The 19963-nt window shown below is 42.7% G+C and overlaps 1 protein-coding gene across 1 annotated transcript; it reads right to left on the reverse strand.

The window, feature by feature from the left end:
- Window positions 1-13989: 13989 nt before the first annotated feature.
- Window positions 13990-19414, reverse strand: LOC141097371 (endogenous retrovirus group PABLB member 1 Env polyprotein-like). Its single transcript, XM_073584491.1, has 2 exons — window positions 16637-19414; window positions 13990-16026 (listed from the first exon to the last, which is right to left on the reverse strand). Exon 2 carries the CDS (start codon window positions 15682-15684, stop codon window positions 14572-14574), a length of 1113 nt encoding a protein of 370 aa, XP_073440592.1. The 5' UTR covers window positions 15685-16026; window positions 16637-19414; the 3' UTR covers window positions 13990-14571.
- Between the last annotated feature and the right edge of the window lie 549 nt (window positions 19415-19963).

The raw sequence follows: 19963 nt of genomic DNA on the forward strand, positions 1-19963 counted from the left end.
CGTCCACTATCTTTTGGATAGGTCATAATCATAACTTTTAATGTTGGGAATAACTATTTTGTGTAAGAAATTATAAATACAAATGTTCTTCATAATAATATGACTGAAATAAAAGAGTATATAGTACTTAATACTTCAACTGTAAAAGGGTTGTCTTGGATAAAAAAAAACCCTGGTCCTGAGTGTATATGGAAGCCACAGAGTGGGGCACCTGCCCATTATGCACCAAAACAGAAAATGGCTATGGAAAACCCAACTGATCACACAGACATGCATGACCAGACATTTATATATAAATGTGCAATGAAACATAATAATTGGCTCAATCAATCATGGGCCCCTGCAGTGAGGGGTCATATATAGCGATGTATTGTCTCTATGGTTAGGGATCCACACAAAAAGAGCAAAAAAAAAAAAAATGAAGAATTGTAGGGTGTTTATTTTTGGAAGCTAGTTATCATAGTAAAGCGAGCAGAGTTATACTTTATCATCCACATAAAACCGTATTAATTAAAATTATTTCTACTACATATTGCTAATACATAATATAATGCTTCTGCCATTAAAACATAAGAAATTAATCATTGTAATTTTACTTATTACAGAGCAGCTAATTATTCTATTTAGATAATATGTTTTATGTTGCGGTTTTATATCAGAACCATTCACATCATGTCATGATAAGCCAAGGGAATCAATTTTTTTTCTTAATACATTTCATTTCTCATTAAGCAGAGTCAATTAATTGTTTCATTTAGCGAGTGACTCGACTCTGCCATATTAAATACGATCTCCAAAGTGGCTGAAAAAGTTTCCTTCACTCCAGCAAGTTACGTTTTCACGGAGGTTTCTATGGCGCAGTTTTTCACAATCCACATGTTAATGACAGTTATGGTATCAACATTTCATTTCCCTTTTAAATTTCACTAAAGTGTCATTTGTTTTATAAAGATCGCTCACAGACATGGGAAAAACAATCTCACAGTTGTGAAAAATAGACAGGTATGAGTGTTTGGATTGCCACCTGTTGCGTAACATAAAGATGTCTTCTTTTCACCTTATTATCATCTTTCTTCTGTCTCCAGTCCTCTATACACTATGTAAAAGGCAGTGAAAATATTATTTTCTATGAATGCCCACCCCTGAACATTTTACATATTGTAGTGTAGAATTTAGGGATGAGCAAGCGTGCTCGTTGATACTGTCGCTACATGGCAAGCATTAGCAGGTACTCAATTTCAAACTTGAATCCCTCCCAATCCCTCCTGTTACACAGCCAATAAGCATGCAGGGATTGTCTGCAAATCACTGTAATGCCGAAGCCATCTTGGTAGGGTCATTACTGTGATTGGCTGGCCATGTGACTGTGGCATCCTGCGTCTTTACCACCACAAAAGGGTTAAATATGTACTGTTTTGTTTGTGTTTTGTGAGCAATGGGAGTTATGCTTTCTCTGCTAGAGACCACAACACACACACAATTTACCTCACTCCCTTACTTGTCTAAAGCTTATAGCTTTGCAGACATGCCCTAATTGGGAGGGGGAGGAGTCGAGAGTTGTTGTTTTCAGTAAAGAAGAAGGTGGAGAAAAGATGGAGAACGCTCTTGGAAGCCATGACATGCGCTTCCTTCAGGAGCAAAGCTAAGAAGCATCAGGGAATCAGCCCCTAGGCCATCCATGCTTTCAGAGCAGGGTCGTAAGCTGAGAGATTGTGTGAGTTTATACAACCAACAGCGCAGTGTTTTCACTGGGAAGACTGCAGCCAAACTAGGATCAGTGAAGGATTGTGCAAGAAGGAACGTGAGCTTCATAAAGGATCCAAGCTGCAAGTTGCCATAGGAGGAATACACAGTGAGTAGTGGCTATACTGGAAAGTTCTAGACTCCGGGAAGCCTTGGTCCCAGAAGGGATTAGAATAGCAGGAAGCTTACACCAAGTCACAGCAGAGAGAAGGATAACTCCCATTCTGCAGAGCAGACTGTAACCTGGTGAGAGTTGTGATAGCTCCTCTGAACTGCACCTGAACTACAGTAAATGATAAAGTGACTTTCCTTGTCTCCTGCCTTCTTACTCCGTGCCTTCTACTTTCAACACAATCTCTGGGGGTCAGCCCTGGTTGGAGAGGGTTAAACATCTGCACTGCCAACACCATCTACTCCCCCAGGGATCATCTGCAGTGCCGGCTATACTACAGTCGAACACTCCAACTGGCATCATGATCACTACATAAACTTTATCCCTAATCAATACTCCCCTTTTACATGACCGCCTGGGGCCACGGACCGGGTCAGTGCCACTGTGACACATCCCTTTAAAATGACCGGCCCAGTACCGAGTATCCCACGGCCTCTAGGGCATGTCATTTTGTCATGACATCATCAGGGATTATAAAAGGACAGTCGCCATCAGGCTAAGCATGCATCATTGCATAGCTCTGTGACAGTTCGCATTGGAGGGAGAGAGTGCTTGTCCAGGCATGCATGTGCACAGTATAACGAATCAGAGCTTTGTTGTGTTGAAACTGGGGCTGAAGCTGAACTATCATATTAACAGCCCTTCTAAGAGTTAATCACTTGCCTTGCTGTTTGTATCACATACGTTCTGTATCTAGTCTAGGAAGGGAGATAGAGTTGCAGGAACAACGAGAGTGGGAGGGAACAGTCTGTAGACAGGGATTAGGGCTTTGCAGTTCCTTGGAAAATATAAAGCTGCGTCAGTTTTTTTTGGAGGGGGGGTGAAAAATTAATTATATATTGTGTGATCCACAGTTTATTCCATGTTTTTTGGTACAATTTGGTGTTATATAACACTAGAAAAAAGTGTTGAATTTTTTTTTCTGGATTAAATTACCCACCCAGAGAGTATTGTGTGCTCTGGGGTTCATTTCTGTGATATCAAACACCAAAAAAGAGATAAAAAGGTTGCTGGGCTAAGTTACTCACCCATAGAGTTTTTCGTACTCTCAAGTACATTTCTGTAGTATCTAACACTTCAAAAAGTTTTAAAATATGTGGCTGTGTTAAATTACTCAACCATGCAGTATTCTTTGGTCCGGGGTACATTTCTGTGAATTCTGCTCAGCATTTACTGGGTAACAATGAGGAGGTGGATGATGATGATGAGGAGGAACAGGAGCTATTCACTAGCACAACAGAAGCTAGTACCCACACAACCTTCATCCCGTCTCTCCTACGTGGAAACAACGACAACACTTGCCGCAAGGGGCAAGCTTCCTTGCCCAACCAAGGAGAGAGGTGATAGAGGAACACAGCAAAGGCAAGGGTACACTGTCAAAGGCCTGTGCCAATTTCATGACACCCTCCCAGTGTCCAGGCCCTGATAACTGGATATTTTTAACAAGGAGCGAAACGTTTTTAAAGATCGTCAAGCAACACCTGGCCACAAAACCTCCTTAATTCCTCTGCGACCTTCAGCTATTGGGTCTCAAAGCTGGACCCCTGGCATGAGCTGTCCCTCTATGCCTTGGAGGTGTTGTGCTGCCCTGCCAATAGCATTTTGTCTGAATGGGTTTTTAGTGCGACCAGGGGAGGGCCATAACAGACAGGAGCTTTCGTCTGTCAACAGAGAGTACTGGTAGGCTGACTCTGATAACCATGAACAAAGCCTGGCTTAGACCCAAATTTCCATACCACCAGATCACTGCACATAAAGTGCTTTTAATGTTCAATATTTGAATGAGGCACACCAGTTGTTGCCTTCTAGGGTCTATGGATGACTGAATGACCCTCCTTATAATGTTTTCCTGGCTTTGCAAAGTTTTTATAAGTGAAGTACCACAGCTACTGTTTGTTAATTTTTTATGAGGCACTCCAGTTGGTGCCTTGAAGGGTATATGGATGACCCTGCTTATTGGCAGGCTTTGCACTGTGTGCATAGCTTTTATGAGTCTAGGAGTACCAGTACATGGCAATTTAAACCTAATTTGTATGAGGCCTTCCTTTATGTCTAATACAGAGTGTATCTAAGTCCTTTTTTAACGCTTCTTGCTTCCTTCATTAATTACCTTGAAATTTCCATTTTTTTCATAAATAATTAAATTTTGGTTTAAAGAAATTATAGATTTTTTAACAGTCCTTTTTAAGTTTACTCTTATATAATATACATTATACAGGAAAAAATGTTTCTTAACATTTTCTTCCAGGAAACTCCAACTATTCATCAATTTTTAATGTTTTATTATCAATTGTTAAGAATTAAAAGTGTGACACAATTGTTCACAGAAGTGATCTGGGAGTCTGAGATGCTTCCAGTGGTCTTCCTCATGCTATTCTAGTTCCATTTAGCACTTTTTCCATCCATTTCAACATTTTCACTGCTCACAGACCTCCTTGTAGTGTCTGCCGGAAAAATGCTCTGATTTTCCATTGGTTTCCATTACACTCATTAGTCGAAACGAGCACCCTAGCATTAGAAATAGCTAGAGTTGAGTAACGAGAATCGGAGCATTTTAGTTTTCACTCATCTTTAGTGAAGCTCATCTTCCTGCTTTGTAGGAACAGTTTGGGGAAGTTCCCCATGACTGTTTCCAGTGCATGAGCTTCATAAAAAATATGGCTGGAGGAGTTTGGTGTGGAAAAACTTGCCCGGCCAAACAGAGCCCGGACCTCAACCCCATTTAACACCTTTTGGCCTTTGGGACGAACTAGACCAGAGATCGTGAGCCCGGTGTCTCCTCCAACATAAGTGTTGTACCTCACAAACGTATTCTGGATGAGGGGCAAAATCTTGCAAAAATCCTTCCCAGAAACCTAAAACTGCTATAACTACAAATGAACAAACTCCATATTAATGTCTATGGGTTTAAAATGGGATGGAATAAAAGCCCCTAGAGGTGTAATGCGCAGTGTCCCAATACTTTTAGCCATGCAGTATACATTAGTATACTACAGATACTGTACTTCTGGAGGGCTTAGGCCTACAAATTTAAAGAATAGGTAGGATCCAGATTTAATTGAAACAGTTGTTTTTGTATGTTTATGTTCCATATCTTATTGGTATATGGTCACCCTATTCTATGGCACCTATTATTAGTGACTGCTACTAGTGCTAAAATAAATGCACCATTGTCTTAGGTCAAGATTCAATGTAAGACCAACTCTGGTCATGGGAATAGGAAATGCTTTACATCCTGGAATAAGTTGAGGGAGCATTCCAGATGACTAGAATCAGCTCATGAAACTAGAACATTCAAAATCATAAATCTCTATAACAAGGAACCCAAAGTGTGTAAGTGTCGGGGAGAAGGTGTTACCTGAGGCCATACATTAGCTCTGCTCTTGCCTGAAGTTAAACATATAGAGATATAATGAACCTCATGCTAATCACTGGAGTGTTCATATTTGATCATCACGCAGAAGTTGGATGTGGTACTTAGAAAAGATTTATACACATTGTCCTCAAAACTACTGCAGAATCAATATTCGTAAATGAATTCCTTATGTTCAGGGTGATTTATACGAGCTGCACCACCAGTAAAGGCATCTAATCATTAATCCACTGGACAGATAATAATCGGATGATGCTTTATGATATCCAGCAGTCGCGAAGAACAACATTTAGTGGGTAATGAGTTTGTTTAACATGTTTGTGACAATCTATAATTTATCTAAATGGTTCACTAAAATAAAAAAAAAATCTGCAGCATTTTGTAGAATTATATTTTTTGTGCCGTATACAGGATTTGAATATTAAAGAGGCATTTTGTGATGTTATATAGATGGCCTATGCTTAGGATGAGGCATAGGTCTCAACACTCAGGACATCTACCAACTAGCAAAAAAATTGTTATTGGTGTTTCTGGTTACTTTGAATTGAAGATTGGTAGCAGTACCTTTGGTCTGATTTCCACCAGTTACACATTACTGCCCAGTTATTTTGCAAACCATAAATCTAAAGTCCAGAAATATGTATAAAGGGAATCTGTCATTAGGATCAACCCTTCAAAGCTGTCTGTATGGGCATGTAGGTCATAGAAAGATGAATAAAATGATGCATTGATATCTGTGATCGGACCACTTATTCTGAAGAAATCCACGTTTTTCTTAACATGTAAAGAAAAACATTAAGGACAGGCTGCCATTCTGCAGGAAATAGAAAGAATGGACTTCAGAAGACTGAGACACAGTTATTTTTTCTGATAAAACCCAATTCAAACTGGGTTGTTCGGAATAATGATTGCCCGGAGTTGTTAAGGTGAGTGCTGCCGTAAGTCCTGTGTAATGCCAACTGTAAAGCGTCCTGAGACAATTCATGTGTGGGTTTGCTTTTGATCCAATGGAGCGGGCTCAATAATAATTTTACCTAAAAGAACTGCCATGAATAAATAATAAAATCTAAACATCTTCAAAGAGCAACTTCTTTCAACAATCCAAGAGCAATTTGGTGATGAACAATGTTTTTTTCCAGTATTATGGAGACAGTATAACAAGGCAAAAGTTATAACTAAGTGGTTTGGTGAACAGAACCTTGAATCCTTGGCCACTAAACTTCCCAGATCTCAATCACATTAAGAACCTGTGGTAAATCCCCCAAAATTTTGGTGGACAAACAAAAACACTGTAATTGTCTTAAACTCCAAACATTAATTACTAGAGATGAGTGTATAGATATAAAGAGGCACCTTTTTCCACACTGCTGAAGTATCAGAGAGGGCTAATGTCATTTTGCGTTGCTGCTCAGGTTTCCACATGATACCCTGCAATGATAACATCTAGTAGATTATCATACCTTGTACAGTGGTGGTCAGTACCTGGGCCATCACAGATCAGCCGTTCTCAGTGGAGCACAGTTTGTACGACAGAGTCGTTTTCCATCTCCAGAGTCACTGGGTAAGTCTTTCTCTTCTGTAGAGTGTAAGCTCTTATGGTCAGCAGAGTCCTCTTTCTCTCTCCTGTAGAGTTTAAGCTCTTATGGTCAGCGAGGTCCTCTCTATTCTACAGAATATAAGCTCTTATGATCAACAGGGTCCTCTCTATCTACTGTAGAGTGTAAGCTATTATGCTCAGCAGGTTCTCTCTCTTCCGTAGAGTGCTCTTATGATCAGCAGGGTCCTCTCTCTCTATCTCTCTCTATTCTGCAGAGTGTAAGCTCTTATGATCAGCAGGGTCCTCTCTATTCTGTAGCGTGTACGCTCTTATGATCACTAGGGTCCTCTCTGTCTTCTGTAGAGTGTAAGCTCTTATGGTCAGCAGGGTCCTCTCTCACCTGTAGAGTGTAAGCTCTTATGATCAGCAGGGTCCCCTCTATTCTGCAGAGTGTACGCTCTTATGATCAGCAGGGTCCTCTCTATTCTGTAGAGTGTAAGCTTTTATGGTCAGCAGGCTCTTCTCTCTCTCTTTCTCTTTATCTCCTGTAGAGTGTAAGCTCCTATGACCAACAGGTCCACTCTCTCTCCTGTAGAGTGTAAACTCTTATGGACAGTGGGGTCCTTTCTCTCTCTCATCTCTGACACGTGTTTATTCCGAGCAATTACAGGCTTTACAATATTGGGATTTGCGCAAATGTATTTACCGCAAATTAAATTTTGTGTGAAAATTCTCCAAAGTCTGTGAATTTGAATTTCAAAAGATCTGCTCATCTCTACTGATAGGCATGAAGCTCTTGCCACTTGCTATATAGTCCCAATATAATTGCTACTGTCATGAAGTTGTACTTCAGTAACCATAGAGCCATCTGACTAAAATATCTAAAAACACGGAAGTACCAAAGCTAGTCTCAAATCTTTTGGCCATGACTGTACCATCCAGCAGGGTGGCTCACAGTGGTAAAAGCTGTCTCTTAAATAATGTCCATTATGGGTCTACACCACTGCTCTCTTGCGAGTGAGCCCTCATGTAGCATCATAGCAGTCAATGCCACTTCCTCACCCTCGATAGGTGGGGGTACATTTTCTTATCCTATTTTAGAGCAGATAACATTACAACGCAGATAACAATAATCTAATCTTAAATTAGACAGCGCCTCTCTGCAACTATCATCTCTTGCCATAATATACTGCAAAGTAAAGTGAATGAACACATATTTTCAGGAAATGACAAGAAGAGCAGTGAGTTCCTATTGTAGAACCCCTTTCACATCTCAGTGCTCAAAGAAATAGTAAATTGTAAATTACAGATATCTCTCGACTTCATTTTTAACTTTCTACACAGGGGTGCAATTTAGCTACTTCCATCATGCACAATTGTTATATGCGCATCTAGTCTCATGGATGTCAAATGATCAGAGCATGCTGGGTTAATGGTACGATATAAACACTCTCAGGCTATTACTGCAGATTGGGGGCAGACTATACTCCCAAGCAAATTCACACCTCGTACCAGATAGTAAAATTTATTTAAGCCATTAGAAATCAAAATTCATTCAGACCTTAGAACACAAAATACATTCAGATCCCAGACCAGACCCCAACATTAACTCAGACCTCGTGTCAACCACAAAATGCCTTCATGCCTCAGAGCAAATCCAAAAATTAATTTAGACCTCAGAGAAGACTCCAAATGGTTACAAACCCCAGAGCTAAACCAAAAATTCATTCATACAAATCAGGTTCCAAAATAAATTTATACTGCAGCCTAAACTTCAAAATATATTCAATACCCAGATCAGACCTGCAAAAACAATTCAGAATCCAGATGACACCCCAAAATCAAATTTAGACCTCAGACCGGGCCCCTAAATTAATTCAGATGCAAAATTAGACTGGAAGATAATTCAGCTTCAATACCATGCTCCTCTACTCTTCCTTGCTTTTGGATAATGATGCATAGAAGCTCATGAGGATAATTAGGGTTACAACATTGTATGTACTGTAGGACATTGCACACTAGTGTGTTGCATCCCAAATAGCTTGCTAGGGGAAAATGGTTTGCGGAGGATACATGTAGACAAAAAATGTCTGGTTGGACCTGTAACTGCTTTGACCACTAAACATGGTTTGACCATAGACTGCAAGAGACTGAGTATAAACCCATTCCCATTAATTTGGGCCAACACCCTACCAATATGCTTGAATCTTGCTTCAGATAGCAGATTGCCACCAATAGTTATATGATACTTGTTGAAGAGCCCGGCGTTACCCTGGCACAGTAACTAACTGCCACCCCACTCTTTCCCTCCACAGCCTGCTCTCCACTTGCTGTCCCGCATTCTCCCTCAGTAGCCCCTCTCTCCATCCACCATCCTGCTCTCTTCCTCTGCAGCCCCTGTGTTATGATTGGGTCACCGAGGAGGAAAACAAGACCAAGCTAAGCAACAGAAAACCAAAGAGGTTGCTAACTAAGTGGATTGCAGACCCCTGATCCTATCCACACAACTAGCAGTAGCTGTGGAGCATACCTACGATGATTCTAGACGCCTCGACACAGCCAGAGGACTAAATAAGCCTAAAGCAAGAAAAGGGGAAATCTAAACTGCCCCAGAGCAGACCCCAAAGGAATAGATAGTCCCCAACCATATATTGTCGGTGAGACAAGATGAAAACACAAACACAGGTAGGAAAATAGGCTGAGCAAACGATGGGGCCCACACTAACTAGAAAGGACAGGAAAGGAAAGATACTGTCTGTAATCACGCCAAAAAACCCTGCAAAAATGTCCAACACTTCTGATAGCAAAAAAAACCCTGAAGTCACTAGACTTCACCCACTATATCAGCACTCTGGCATACTCTGAAGACAGAGCAAATAGAGGCCTATCTAATAAGGGGAAAAAAGCAAACTGGCACAAACAGTAACATAAGGATGGAAATTCAGCACAGCCCCAGCTGGGGCTGGCTGACCACACAAAACTGAATAGACAAAACCAAATCAAATGTGAACAATAGCAAGAACACTTAGCTTGAGAATGCAGGGACTGAACTGGAAACTAAGACCTCAGGAGGCAGGAAAAATCACCAGCAGGGATAGAGGGAGTCGGCTGTCTTAAATCCAGTCAGAGACTCCAGATGTCCAATCGTCGTCCTCATTATCAGGTGGCAGGTCTCTGTTAATTAGATCAGCTTCATTACCTCCTGCAACCACCAGAGGGAGCCCGGAAAAAGAACTCACGACTCCTCTGTCAATACAACCAGCTCCACCACCCTCACTAGCAACCAGAGGCAGACCAGAAAGTGAATTCACAACACCCTGTCTCCACTGGTCATCTCGCTGTCTCCCTCAGTAGCCCCACTTTTGCTCTGCAGTCCCGCTGTTTCCCTCCGCAACCCAGCTCTCCATCCACCATCACGCTCTCTCCTTTCATAGACCCACTATCCAGTCATCTTCCCACATTCTACCTCCACAGCCCCCTCTCTCCCTCAGAAGCATCTGTCTCCACTGGCCATCCCGCTCTCTTCCTTCGCAGCCCCGCTCTCCACTTGCCATCCTGCTCTCCACTCGCCGTCCTTCTGTCACCGTCCACAGACCCTATCTCCACTGGCCATCCTGCTCTCTCCCTCAGCAGCACCGTTCTCCACCCACCATCATGCTCTTTCCTTCCGCAGCCCCACTCTCCACCTGCCTTCCCGATCTCTCCCTGTGCAGCCCCACTCTCCCTGCACATCCCGTTCCATCCCTCCACAGCCCCGCTCTCCACGCACCATCCTGCTCTATCCCTCCACAGCCCCGCTGTTATGATTGAGTCACCGTAGGAGGCAAAAACAGAAATGCTAGGTAAGTCCAGAAAACCAGAGAGGTTGGCAGCTATCGGATTGCAGACCCCTGAACCTATCAACACAACTAGCAGTAGCCGTGAGGGGTTCCTACGATGCCCTAGACCCCTTGATCACAGCCGGAGAATTAGATAGCCTAAAGACAGAAAGGGAAATCTAAACTGCCCACAGAGCAGACCCCAAAGCAAAAGGCAGCCCCCCACATATAATGTCGGTGAAGCAAGAAGAAAGAACACAACACAGACAGAAAGATAGACTGAGCAAAGACGGGGCCCAAGCTAACTAGATAGGAAAGGACAGGAAGGCTGCTGTCTGCAATCCGTGAAAAACCCTATGAAAATAAGAGCCAACAGACTGACAGTGAAAAAGGCCCTGAAGACGCTAGGCTTCAAAAAGACTATGTCAGTACTCAGGAATATTCTGAAGACAGAGCAACAGGCAAAAGGAGAATCAGCTCACCCCAGCAGGGACTGGCAGAATCCAGAAAAGCAAGGCAAACAAAAACAAAACACAAAAGCTAAAAGGCAAAGCAGAAAACTTAGCTTTAGAGGAGCAGGAATCAGACTGGTTTCCTAGAAGTCCACAGAGAAATCACCCGCAGGGCAGAAGGGCGTCGGCAGCCTTATATCCAGTCCATGACTCCACTCAGCCAGTCATCATCATTAGTCTCAGGTGCCTGATAATCAGGCTCATTACCTTCCTTTACCAGAATAGGGAGTTCACCAGACCTCAGTGACGAAGGGGAAAATGAACTCACAACAGTACCTCCCCCTTGAGGAGGGGTCACCGAACCCTCAACCACGCCACCAGGGCGATCAGGGTGAGCCCGATGAAAGGCACGCACCAATCTTTTGGCATGAATATCAGAGGCAGAGACCCAGGATTTATCCTCCTGACCATAACCCTTCCACTTAACCAAATACTGGAGTCTCCGTCTAGCCAGACAGGAATCCAGTATTTTCTCTACCTCATATTCCATGTTACCTTCAACCAATACAGGGTCCGGAGGTGCCACCCCAGGAACAACTGGTTCAACAAACCTCTTCAGCAAGGACTTATGGAACACATATGGATTTTAAATGTGACAGGGAGAGCCAAACGAAAAGAGACCGGATTAATATTCTCCAAAATCTTGTAAGGTCCAATAAATCTAGGCTTAAACTTAGGAGAAGCCACCTTCAAAGCAATATTTTTTGATGATAACCACACCATATCACCAATCTTAAACTGGGGACCAATGGTCCTATGTCGATTGGAAAACCACTGGGCCTTTTCCTGGGAGAGAGATAACTTATCCACCACTTGGTCCCAGATTTGGTGCATTCTCTCCACCACAGTGTCAACACCTGGGCAGGCAGAAGGCTCCACCTGCCCTGAAGAAAATCAGGGATGAAACCCAAAGTTACAAAAAAAGTGACATCAAAGTGGCAGAACTAGCTCTATTATTTAAAGCAAATTCGGCCAAGGGCAAAAATGAAACCCAATCATCCTGATCAGCGGAAATAAAACATCTCAAATACGACTCCAAGGTCTGGTTTGTTCTCTCTGTCTGCCCATTGGTCTGAGGGTGAAAAGCAGAGGAGAAGGACAACTGAATTCCCAGCTTGGAACAGAAAGTCCTCCAAAATCTAGACACAAACTGAACTCCTCTGTCAGATACAATGTTCTCAGGAATCCCGTGCAAGCGAACCACCTGTTGCAAAAACAGGGGCACCAACTCAGAGGAAGACGGCAACTTAGGGAGTGGTACAAAATGAACCATCTTAGAGAACCTATCACAAATCACCCAAATAACAGTCATTCTTTGAGAGACCGGCATATCAGAGATGAAATCCATTGAAATATGGGTCCATGGCCTCTTGGGGACCGGCAAAGGCATCAACAACCCACTAGAGCGAGAACAAGATTTAGACCGGGAGCAAGTCCCACAGGACTGCACAAAATTCCTGACATCATGAGACAAGGTGGGCCACCAAAAAGAGCGACTCACCAGATCTCTAGTACCAAAAATACCTGGATGACCAGCAATGCAGAGCAATGAACTTCAGACATCACTCTCTTCTTCCACTGGTCAGGAACATACAACTTTCCACTGGGACAACGCTCAGGTTTGTCCTCCTGGAACTCTTGCAGAGCAAGTCTCAAATCAGGCGAGATGGCAGAAAGAACTACCCCTTCGCCTAAGATGGTAGCAGGCTTGGTCACCACAGGAGAATCAGCAAAAAAGCTCCTAGAGAGGGCGTCTGCCTTGACATTCTTAGTTCCAGGAAGAAAAGAGACCACAAAATCAAAACGTGTAAAAAACAAGGCCCACCTAGCCTGTCTAGGATTCAAGCGTTTAGCCGACTCTAGGTAAATCAAATTCTTGTGGTCAGTGAGGACCACAACTTGATGTTTAGCTCCCTCCAACCAATGTCTCCACTCCTCAAATGCCCATTTCATGGCCAACAGTTCCCGATTCCCCACATCATAGTTACGTTCAGATGGAGAGAACTTTCGGGAAAAGAAAGCACAGGGATTCATTTTAGATCTTACAGGATCCTTTTGGGACAAAACAGCTCCTGCACCAATCTCAGAAGCATCCACCTCTACCTGGAACGGGAATGAGACATCAGGTTGCCGCAAAACTGGGGTGGAGGTAAATCTTCACTTCAGCTCCTGAAAGGAAGCAACAGCCTCCGGAGACCAATTCAACACATCAGCACCCTTCTTAGTCAGATCAGTCAATGGCTTGGCAATACTAGAAAATTTTGCTATAAATTTCCGATAAAAATTAGCAAAACCCAAAAACTTCTGGAGGGCCTTCAAAGAAGTGTGCTGAACCCAATCATAAATGGCCTGTACCTTGGCCGGGTCCATTTCAATAGTTAATGGAGACAAAATAAATCCCAAAAATGAAATTCTCTGTACTCCAAAAAGGCATTTCAATCCTTTGACATACAGGGAATTCTCCCTCAAGATCTGGAACACAGTCCGAATATGTTCCACATGAGAATCCCAATCCTTGGAGAAGATCAAAATATCATCCAGATAGATAATCAAAAATTTATCGACAAAGTCTCGGAAAATATCGTTCATGAAGCACTGGAAGACAGAAGGGGCATTAGTGAGCCCAAAAGGCATCACCAGGTACTCAAAATGTCCCTCCGGAGTATTAAACGCCGTCTTCCATTCATCCCCCTGCTTAATGCGGATAAGATTATACGCCCCCCTGAGGTTGTCGGGGTCGTAAACGACAATGAATCCTCATTCACCAGTCATTCCAAATCATTGTGCGAGCGCAAAACATCTGGTACCGATTAAGAATGACTCAGACACGTAGCTGATTCAATCTTAGCTAATGTCCTGCATCCACACCTGTCAGGAGCAGTACAACAACTGGCTTTTATTTAAAAATACACAATACTATATTGAGTGTTAGGGGAAGGCGTGCACTAGGCGGGGTTTATGCATTATACATCTAGTGTCCAGTCTCTCTCTGATTCGTCAAAACGTCTCCCGATGGTTACTCCTTCTTCACATTCCTGAGTTATCTTTTTTTAGGAGAAATGAAACTTAGGAGAAATGAAACTTAACTTAACTCTTTAGACACTGAATTTAAGTGAAAGTGAACACTGGCAGCCATCTTTAATACAGTTACATTTGCATTAGCAAGCAATTAGGAAAAACTTATTGTTTCACAGTATAAAAATCTAAAAGTTATATAAGAAAATATATTTTCACCTTGACAATCCCCCCTAAACACTAAGTTTTTCCCTTAATGAAAGATCCTTCGAGACTGTCCATGTGATGGGAAAAGGGGAGGTGGATTTCTTCATCCAGACACCTCAGAAGCTCTCCCCTAGCGAGAGGCCTCCAGGCAGCTGAACCCTTCACTAACCTCACATGGAGTTCTCCCGCTGTCCCTAAACTAAGTCTCTTAACATCATCTGAGAATGGGGGGTTTTGTCTACTCTCTTGAGGGGAATATACTTAGGGATCTTCCCTAGATCAGTACCATCGTACTCTGGTGGGTCTACTTCTTGATTGAGGAAGGTGCCAGTCGGAGTTGCTTTGGCAATAACCTTTTTATACAAGGGAATAACACAACAAAGAGTTATTGATCCAATTACAAGGAGGGCAATCAGTACTATACAAGCTTGTTGAAGGAATCCCTTGAGTCCACCCAACCAGCCGGAAAAGAAAGATGTGTCTACTCCAGCATTAGTTTTCAATTCTGCTGCTAACCCAGTTATCTTTTTAAGGGCTATCATGGTTTTTCCATTCACTCCAGAGTTCTGAGGGATATAGGTACAACACTCCTCTCCCACCATCCCACAAACTCCTCCTTTCTCAGCTAATATCATATCAAGGGCTAGTCGATTTTGGAGTGTCATTCTAGTGTTAGGGCCCAATTCTTCAACTATACCTTGGAAGGCATCTTGGCTGAAATTGACAAACCTTTGTTCACTGTAATATATGTAATTGATCCATTCAACATTTTTATTAATCTGCACCTGTGGGATTATAGAAGCAAAGCCAGCATAGATCTGGTTCTGGGCTTTAAATTGGTCAGGCACCCCCCTTGGCACTCCAATAGCATCAATATATACTAGTGGATCTTCTTCATAACTCATATGGAGCTGATCGAGGCTTCTCCTTTTCCTGGTAGGTTCATCAGGTATCTTTGGATCCCAGGGTAGAATCTTGAACTGCATAGCTAGTTTAACAAGGGTGCATTGGCCTGTCCAGGCATTTGGCAACCTAGGACGGAGCTTACCATCTCCACATAACCAATAAATGTCATACATATATTGTGTATGTTTGATTAACAAGTCAGTATCTAGAGAACTATTCTCTTTGCAGAAACCTGTCTCGAAGATCCCTACTGGTGTACCTGTGGTGTCGTGGGAATTATAGCAGGTGTAATTGTCAGCTAATACAGTTACTTCTCCTGGGACCTTTAGTTTGGGTTCCTTATGAATTAGTGGGACATAATCTGGGCAATCAGTGGGCTTCAAACCTTTCAACAAATTCATGACACAGGCAGTGGTGTTTAGGTATGCTCTGAGTATTCAACTGGTCATTCGGAATAACAAAGGTAGCTGGAGTCAAACGACCCAGAGTACAAGCACCTTTTACCCCTACTGGCAACCATTTATATGCATTGTCTCCACATACCCAGAACATGTCACCAGGTAGGTCCCATAGGGCTGAATGTTGTAATACCAGTCTATGAACTAAATCTATGAACGCAGATACATTCTGAAGCATACACCAATTTGGAAGTTGTCCTAAAGGGCTACAATACCCTACATCGGGATTTCTACAGGTGGGAGTTCCTTTCTCATATCCAGATGACTCGTTGCAAGGTATATTACCTGAAATATTAAAACAAGTTTCATTATTGCCCTGGGGAAATAAATTGGAATACTCCCAGGACGTATTATGCAACCTTCTTTCTAGCAGTATTGGTTTGAAGGCATCAGTAGAGTGGGAAGTTACATTAAAACTAAGTTGTAGGCCATACATTGGAATTTGCCCCAGGTAGGTTAACCGAGTTCTATTCCTGGGTACCCAAGCCCCCCCTTTATATGCCAGATATTGAAGGTATGTGTTACTTCCTGAAAGATTACCCTGCCACCAAGGGTATCCTACCCATCCCACAATAGGTATTCCAACAGTTGTGTTCCATAACTTCACATTATTTGTGGCATTATTAGCAAGTGTATCAGAACAACTGGTCCAGGCAAATAATTCCTCGGGTGGCACAGGAATAACAAGGAACGGAATACTAGTGGCCGATATTGGTGAATGTGTGCAGATCCAGCAATCTGCTGGAGATTGAGTGTCTTTTTGACCTATCATTCAGTATTTTTTTCATGATGTTGTAGAAACTTATTATTCAAGGACATTGGAGAATTTAGATTGTCCCACGCAGCTACCATTATTACAGATAATGCAACAAAACCAAACCAAAACATTATGCACTCTTATGCTTTGTTAATTCCTGTGGCTAGTTTGCAATGCGATGCGTGGATCCAGGTTGGTCGTCCTTCCAACTTAACAGAAGTAGGCGTTGTCAGGAGTACTTGGTAAGGTCCTTGATATCGGGGTTCAAGGGTCTTTCTGGAGTGTTTCTTGACATATACGTAATCACCAGGTTGTAGACAGTGAGTTCCTTCCACACTATCTGGATCTGGAATGGAAGAGAAAACTAGAGAATGCATTTGAGTTAAATGCTTTTGCAACTGGATTACATAACTTGTCAAATTATCCACATTGAGTGTTAAGACCTGTGGGTAGTACAACCCTGTGTTCGGTGATCTTCCAAACAGTATCTCGAAGGGTGACAGTTTAGTTTTCCCCGTGGGTGTGTACCTTACTGAGAATAATGCTAATGGGAGACACTCTGGCCATGGTTTATGGGTTTGCTCCATGGTTTTCTGTATTTTCAATTTTAGTGTCCCGTTCATTCTCTCTACCTTCCCTGAACTCTGTGGGTGGTAGGGTGTATGAAATGCTTGTTCTACACCTATCATTTGCATTACATTTTGCATTACCTCAGCAGTAAAGTGTGTACCTCTGTCTGATTCAATTGTTTCAGGGACACCGAATCGTGGTATTAGTTCCATCACCAGTTTCTTTGCAGTGGCTCGAGCTGTAGCCGTTTTCACCGGGTAGGCCTCTGGCCATGCAGAGAAGAGATCTACACATACTAGGATATTTGCATACACTCCTACCTTGGTAGCTGTATGTCGTCAATCTGCCGTCTCTGAAACGGGTAGAGAGGCCTAGGTGTCGCTTTCTTAGGGACTTTTACTGTTTTACCTGGGTTGTGCTGTGCACAGATGAGGCATGATTGTACAAGTTTCGCGGCTGCGCAACTGAAGCCAGGAGCGATCCAGAAGGCATCTACCATGGCACACATGTGACTTTTTGAGGTGTGATTGGGGCCATGTGCTGCTTGCGCCATGATTGGGAACAGGGACTTTGGTGGGCACATTTTATCCTTATTCTCCCATACTCCATTTGAGTTCAGCTCAGCTCCCAGTCTCCCCCGGTGTACCTTCTCTGTTTGGGCAGCCTTTTGCTGGAGGGATTTCAGGACATCTAGACCCAATGTGGCTGGAATACGCTGACTCCCCGCCACCGTCCACTGCTCTCTCTAGGCCGCCTTGTGCTATTTTAGCAGCCTCGTTCGCCCTTCTATTGCCCTCTACCTCCACGGAGTCACCTTTGTGTGTGCTTTTACCTTGACAATGCCAACCTGGACTGGTAACATCAATGCCTCCATCAATTGTTTCACCAGCTCTGCATTTTTAATGGGCTTCGAATCTGTGAAAATATTAGCGACTTTACCTGCAGCGGCTCTACACGCCTCAGTGAGTGCCTTCAACTCTGCCTCCTGCGCCGACATGTGAGGAGAGAGTGGTTCCGCTCGGATTACCTCATGTGAGGATACTACTGCATATCCAGTGTAGAATCGTCCATCCTGGTGGTATCTGGGGCCATCTACAAAAAAGAAACTCAAAGTCTGCATTAGGAACAGGTTTTTCATGAACGTGTGCAAACCCAACTGTCTCTTGACTCATCAGTCCTATGCAGACATGTTCATGCGTCATGTCAAAGTATCCTTCCTCACTCGCTAATACGGTCACCAATTCCCCCTTTTCTGAATCCACAGGCAGGAGGGTGGCTGGATTCAGAACGTTACATCTTTTGAGGAGTGACATACTCAGGAATTAGTAGAGCACACTCAAGTCGGAGCTGTCTGGCCATAGACAGATGTTTTGGTTGAACTTGTAGGAGTATGGCATGGATGTCATGTGGGGAATAGATTGTCAAAAGAAACGTCAGTGTCATCTCACATGCCTTTCCTATTACGTCTCCACTTTTTTCCTTGTGCTCCAGCATACATGACAGGTCGTTTTATTGTCCTTGTTTGCTCAATTTCTTTAGCTACCTTAAGGAGGTCTTTCGGATCTACATGTCTCCATTCAGGTCTGGCTGTCTGTACTGCGTCTCGTAAGTCTTTGTTCATACCGTCAATGAATGCATTCACCAGTATTCTAACATCAAGTGGGTTTATGCAAATGTACCCCATGTCTGCCCATTTCAGCTGTAACCGTCCAAGGTATATCTCTACTCTCTCTCCTCTTTGCTGTGTCACATTAGTCAGGAGTACAGACTGCTCTGATTGTTCCACTGCAGCCCATTGTCTTAGTGACTCACAGTACGTCTCCCCAGATCGTGCAGATTTATCATCCATGCCCCAAGCCTGATTCTTTGTCACATCTGTGTGTCTTAATTATATGATCTAGTGCGTCACCTGCCTTTAAACTCACCAACCTCTCTAAGTCTGCCCAGGTACACTTATATGTCTGCTGTACTTCCTTCTCTGTCTCTTGTAATTTGACACAATTTGCTATACAAATCAATCACACAACTAGAAGCAGGTTCAAACACATTAATGACCAAGCAATCACTTACAATTCCCTTCTAAATTAGGCACCATATCTTACTTTTAACTTCCAATCTTCAATTAAGTACTGTTGCTTTAAAATGCACAAATCTTTCAGCTTGTACCTTACGGATAGAATTACAGAGAATTTTGAGCACAGCTCACACTCAGCAGAGATAAGAGCGAAGGGAGAAGAAAAACTACGCAGCTCCATCCTTCACCCCTCCCATCAGAATGCAGCGTCGTCCTTCACAGAATTCTGTAGTTCTTTAGACTTATCAAAATCAATTTCTACAAAGAAACTCAAAATCACGGGATTTCACTGTAAGAGCAGACAACTGTATAATGAGATTAACCATGCCTTGCCCTTTTTCTGGCCAAATGCATTCAGGAAACTTTACAATGTAATGCCACATATAACACGAACTATATCATTACTCAATTCATTCAGTCTCAGATGTAGATTTGAAATATCTATAACGCATCTGTCCGGGATTCCACCACAACTAGAAAGGTCACAAATCTCTTGACACAAAAATGATGTGTGATGATTCATTCATACCTGCTCATTCACTGATTTTTTTTTTTTTTTATACTCAATTACTCATCTCTCATCTTATTCAGAGGTTCTCATAGACATATATACAAGGATTCACACAGCCTGCCTATCTTGCACTTTGGATTTGATTAATACTTTTTCCAGGTTCTTTGCTGCACTACTTCCATATCTATCCTCAATTATATCACATAACCGGTCTCCTTCTTCAGGTATCTTTCCCTGACTCTTCCCCATCAATCTCTTTCCATCCTTCATTCTTCAAGCCTCGCGCAACTCGCAGATGAGCTTGTGCTTG

Source organism: Dendrobates tinctorius, unplaced genomic scaffold, assembly GCF_039654945.1.
Source record: "Dendrobates tinctorius isolate UK_male_01 unplaced genomic scaffold, ASM3965494v1 ptg000084l, whole genome shotgun sequence".
In the NCBI taxonomy this organism is placed as follows: Eukaryota; Metazoa; Chordata; class Amphibia; order Anura; family Dendrobatidae; genus Dendrobates; species Dendrobates tinctorius.

Excerpts from the sequence above, each read along its gene's own strand:
- LOC141097371 (XM_073584491.1), bottom strand. The coding sequence starts at position 15,684 with ATGAATTTGTTGAAAGGTTTGAAGCCCACTGATTGCCCAGATTATGTC.